This window comes from Anoplophora glabripennis, unplaced genomic scaffold (genome assembly GCF_000390285.2).
Source record: "Anoplophora glabripennis isolate ALB-LARVAE unplaced genomic scaffold, Agla_2.0 scaffold42, whole genome shotgun sequence".
Classification (NCBI taxonomy): domain Eukaryota; kingdom Metazoa; phylum Arthropoda; class Insecta; order Coleoptera; family Cerambycidae; genus Anoplophora; species Anoplophora glabripennis.
In genome coordinates this window covers 1,678,762-1,684,018 of record NW_019416219.1, presented here as the reverse complement: position 1 = coordinate 1,684,018, position 5,257 = coordinate 1,678,762, and the positions used below count along the sequence as shown (strand labels likewise).

At 37.8% G+C, this 5,257-nt stretch overlaps 1 protein-coding gene across 1 annotated transcript in view; it reads left to right on the top strand.

Moving 5' to 3' along the window:
- LOC108905365 (vesicular glutamate transporter 1) overlaps positions 1–4,915 on the top strand; it is a 13,592-nt gene extending 8,677 nt beyond the window's left edge. The window contains exons 8-9 of the mRNA XM_023454041.1: positions 3,646–3,819; positions 4,619–4,915. Of these exons, the coding sequence (XP_023309809.1) occupies positions 3,646–3,819; positions 4,619–4,915 (471 nt within the window). The remainder of the gene's footprint in view (positions 1–3,645; positions 3,820–4,618) is intronic.
- Positions 4,916–5,257: the final 342 nt, after the last annotated feature.

The following is a 5,257-nucleotide window of genomic DNA, read 5'->3' as shown; positions in this document are numbered from 1 at the left end:
TACACTGAAAGAAATCCACCAAGTGAGGGGCTTTGCTAAGATATTTTAGCTACAGTAGGTAAAATTTTTGCTCTCACAGAAAAAAATTCATGCTGCCACAAGTAAATACGTTTTGCTGAAACGTGTTTGCTACCACAACAAAGAAAAGTCTTGTGGCTATATGATAGTTCAGTTGAAATTTTATTTTAGTCGACTGTCTATCTGTCCCAAGTGAGTTGCTTTGCTCGGGTAAGTGAATGTACTTTTTTAGAATTGATCCAATTGGGGTTAGTCAGTCCTTATTTGTAGCAAATTAGGGCTCACTTACTGTACCTGAGGCCTCACTTATTAATTTCCAGAATAAACCGGAATTCGGCTCAGTGCGCATGCGCGATTACGCGAGCCTTATACTGACCATGTATCGCCATTTTGCTGTAACACTTAAACACTGGGATATACGTTCGTCAATCGTTAGTCGATGGGTCCTTTATAATAAATAGATGTTTTGTGATCGTGTGTTGAGTCAGTTTTCAGTTGTCTAACAACCGACAGAAAGTTTTCAATTAGGGTATTTGCGTAGGTATGCAATAATACTTATATGCATGCGTGATTACATGCACACAATGCAGGTTGGATACAAATTTTTACTTCTCGAATGGGGATTTTCATTTTATGCTTGTTTGAAAATATGTACAACATTTAAGTTGCATTGCATGGTGCACGAAAGAGTGAGGAGAGCCAACAACACCGAAAAATAGTAAATACGGAGTTCACTCCCTTGGGGTTAATGAGTTGACTCGCTTAGGATTAATGAGGACTAGCTTTTAATGAGTTCACTCGTTTGGGGATAATGAGTTGAGTCGTTTGTGGTTAATGAGTTCACTTGCTTGAGGTAGCAAAGAGATTATAGCAAAACTGTCTACTTACTGCAAGTGAGTTCCTTCCAGCAAAGCAGTTTTTCTGGTAGGAAGGCAACTCACTTGGCGCCTATTTAATGCAGATATTTTGCTACGGTTAATGGATTTTTACTAACCGTAACAAAGAAATTCTCTCAGTGTATGTTAAAATGAACAACTTTCAATCAAAATCTAGATTCAAAAAAAATTTCAAAAAAATATGACGCACAGAGGGAGCACTGGCTAATACGCTATATAAATTTCAAGTACATCTGTGCATTTGAGTAAACCCGATATACCTCCTTAAGTGGGCTTATGTTAAAGAAAAGTTGGATGCAATTGACGGTCCCCTTTTTGAGAATTTAAAGGCTTGTACGTAGTGGCTTTAACTTTTAGAAACGGTCATCAAATATTCCGCACAGGAAGGCAATACCATCTCGCAGTTTTAAGTGGCAGCAGGACACGCTATATTTCATATCCCGGCTGGCCGCACACCGCCCCCACTTTTCACACACGGCTGCCCTCGCGAAAGCGACCTCTCGGTATGCACGTCATTTCGCCCTCGCGCTCGGAAGCGATACCATTGTTGTGAGGCGGCGAACGAGGCGTTCGTGCGGATCCGACACAGAAACAATGAATAAATAGCGTTACGAATTTGAAAAACTCCTCGGGAAGGATTTCTCTGTGATTTGGAGTAACAGCCGAGACAAATAACTCAATTGGGTGTCTAGAACTGACTTTAATTTCAGATACGTAGACGAGCTGTAATATTTTTTAAAGTAGATCTTTACAAGAATGTTTAGAGATAGAAATAACATGTCGTCATACTTGTTCTTCACAGATTGATATGCCAACATTTTTATATTCAATCAGAAACAACAGCTTTGGTTGTGCTTCCACAAGATATTCTTTCCTTTCTGATTCATTAAAAAAATTAACGGTCCTTGATTTTTACATATGAGTCACCTCTAAATTCCAAGCTAGACCCATTTAATTTATAACAAAATAACGAATGGTAAATTAGTTAATAATATATTAAACAAGGTTTGAAAACGACTCTGCACACGAGCGAGACATATTGGTGGACCGAGCCGAAGGCGAGGTCCACAAGTCGAGCGAGTGTGCAAAGAGGTTTTCAAACGAGTTTTTTACGATACTTTTTATACGACTGCAAACAGAGACCACAAAAATCAAATTTTAATTTAAATCGTTTTTATTACTAAAATTGCCAACGCATTAACAAAATAAATTAAATACAACTTTTAATTTAACTCGTTTTTATTAAGAAAATTGCTAACGCATTAACAAAAGAAACTAATATTTAATATTTATGGTAACATTTGAACATTCCTTCAAGGTTACGCTGGGAAAAGCAGTATTATTGTGCACCTTGTTTTCGGTAATAGAGAATATTTTTGGTGTCGTGTTTTTAGTGCAGTTTTTCAGCGTGCGGTCGTTGTTTTCTTGTTGTATTCCAGTAGACGATCGTTGTTCTGGTTCTGTGGCAGCAGAAGACACTGAAGACTCTATCTTTTTCGAAACTTCCATTTTATTTCTCAAACAGTCATCAACGTAGCCTTCGGCAACTGTACTGGATTTCCACCCTCCATGGCGTTTGAGGGCAAGCAGATTTGAGCCAGAATTGACTAAAATTGTGGCCGATGAACGCCGAAAACAATGTCCCGTGTAACTTTCTGGATTCTCTAGCATCAAAAACTTGGCGATTTCCCTAGCCATGTTTCCAATTTTGTTGATGCCAACGTTTTGGCTTGAACATTTTCCGTTTTGATAGTTTAAAAAAAACCTGCCTGTCTTCAGATTAGGAGGACGAAGAGCACAGTACTTTTTTAAGATAGTGTAAAGGTTTCCTGTAATTGTAAAACACCTTGGTACCTTTGTTTTTGTATTCTTCAGTTTAATCAGCATAGCACTGCCGAAATCTTTGGTGTCTTCTATTTTGAGATAACATAATTCCTCCCTTCGACATGCCCCAGATAGTCCAACTGCCACCACCGCCTTGATAAGTAAATATTTGTCGTCTGATGCTTTCGTCAAAAACCGGCAAAAATCATCTTCTGTGAGGATTTGGGACTTCTTTGGGACGTAGTTTTCGGATTTTCGTTTGATTAGCGCTTGCAACTTTTTATAGCTTCCAAGATCTATGTTGTGATTGGCACTTAACGTTGACTTGAGCATCGAAAAAATCGTCCACAACGTCGAAGATTTATATTTCTTAGATAGTTCTTCAAAATACACCATTACTGCGTTTTCTGAGAAAGTTTGGACATTTTTGGCTAGTCGCCAGTCCATAAATCGGCTTAACTCAGCTTCATACCTGCTTCTGGATTTTGTGGGCAGCAGTTCCGAACATATTTCGCTTGCTTTCTGTAAAATCTCTTCAGAATCACACATTTTCACACCCAAACTTCGGGAATTCAACAATTTTTGAAGTATCTAATCAACAAAATAAAGGAGCCGTGACGGTTGCTATGAAACTCAGCCAACTTGAAACATTGCATAATTTGGGTGACAACATCAAACAAAAATCACAATCTGAAGACGCGTGTGCAAAGATGACATAACCGTGTGCAAAATGTTTAGCACACGGCGTGTGCAAAATACCGTTTTCAGAGCGTGTTTTCCGTGCGCAAAACCCCCTTTTGCAAGGCAGTTGTATAAAAATTATTTAAGTGATTGAATAAAAACATTTTTCTATGCAATTTGCGTTTAGAGGTAGCAAATTTTCAATTGTTAACTTTTATTTTTGCAGAAAAAGCAGGAGTGGAAGATAGTATTCATTATATCAGCCTTAATACACTACGTCGGTATAATATTCTACGGCATATTCGCATCTGGCGAGCTGCAACCATGGGCTGATTCAAGTTTGGAAGAAAAAAAACAATGGAACCAGATGAACGAAGCTATGTCGGTCAGGAAATCGCCAGTAAGGACAAATTGTTGATTTCCCCGTAATTTTACGTTTGTCTGGTGATAAAAAAAAGAAGAAAATACAGAAATTTGAACTCAAAGTAACCAGGGTACTATTTCAGTTTCTATGCGGATACTTTATTAATTCTGAATAATATTAATGATTTTAAAAGGCCAGAGGAAGTCATTAAATAACGGGAATTGCTGACTTGATTTGATTTGAACTATTCAAATGTTTGCGAGAATCTCCTAGTTATTTTTCCATCAGAAAAATTTTAATTGCAAACTGCTAGGTACTTTATTTTTACAAATTTTCGCAATAACCCCTTTAGTGAACGATGACGCATCTAATTTTTTTACTAGAAAACAATCGGTTTTATCGAAAAATTACAAGAGGTAAAAAAGTTGCGCAATAAATCAGTCTTCCCAACAAATATTTTTAAATAAATAATTTGCGTCATATAAAAAATTTATAATACAATTTTGCAATGGGTTGACTGTTTCACTCCTTCATAAAATACGCCAACGATCGAACAAATATTGAAAAGTGGTATCTTTATTAGTAGGATGCTTATACCAAGTTTCGTGTCTCTAACATTTCTCATGTTAGAGAAAAAAATTAAAATGTGAATTTCAATCCCCTCCTTTAAGAGGGTATATTGCCTCATGGGTGCAACTTTCATATAAGGTATTTTTACTTCAATCCTCTTATTTTTGGCTCTACATTCACTGGTACTATTTTTACTACTTCATTTTAAAACACCCTGTACAAACTTTTCGGATTAAAAAAAAATATTCAAAACACTGATTTTCAGTCCAAGAATAACGGCTTACTGCAAAGACAGCCAAGCGGCGCCATAACAAACTACGGAGCCATGGAGACGCCATTGGAGAGCAAACCACCAAGACCAACCCCACCGCCACGCCTGTACTCCCAGGAGGCCCCAACTGCTCCTTCAGAGCCATACCCGGCTCAATCACCTCATCCCGCGCCAATTGTTTCCTCAGGCAACCCCTTCAGGTCATCCTCGAACCCATTCCGGCAGGAACCTGTGCAGCCTATTGCTCAGGACACCTACATGCACGGTACCATCGACGATCGAACTTATTAAGGGATTTGCGTAAGGACGAGTAGAAAATTTGACCTATCAAACTGATTAATTAACACAGGAAGTCATACTTACTGTTTTATATCCATTATCTAGTATTCATTTTATAACCAATTAGGCAAATCTGTGCTAGGGTCACAAGGATCGGTTTGCTAAGTTGGTCATGTCGCTACGTATATGACAGTTTTTGTGATAGTTGCTATCAGAAAAAATTTGTGGCACAAGCTTCTACATTTTGTTTAGCAGAATATTCAATTTCAATGGAATTAACAGACAAAAATTAATGTCGTAAGATTTGTGCAGTAAAGTGACAACACTGTTCAACTTTTCTACTCGCTTCCCAAT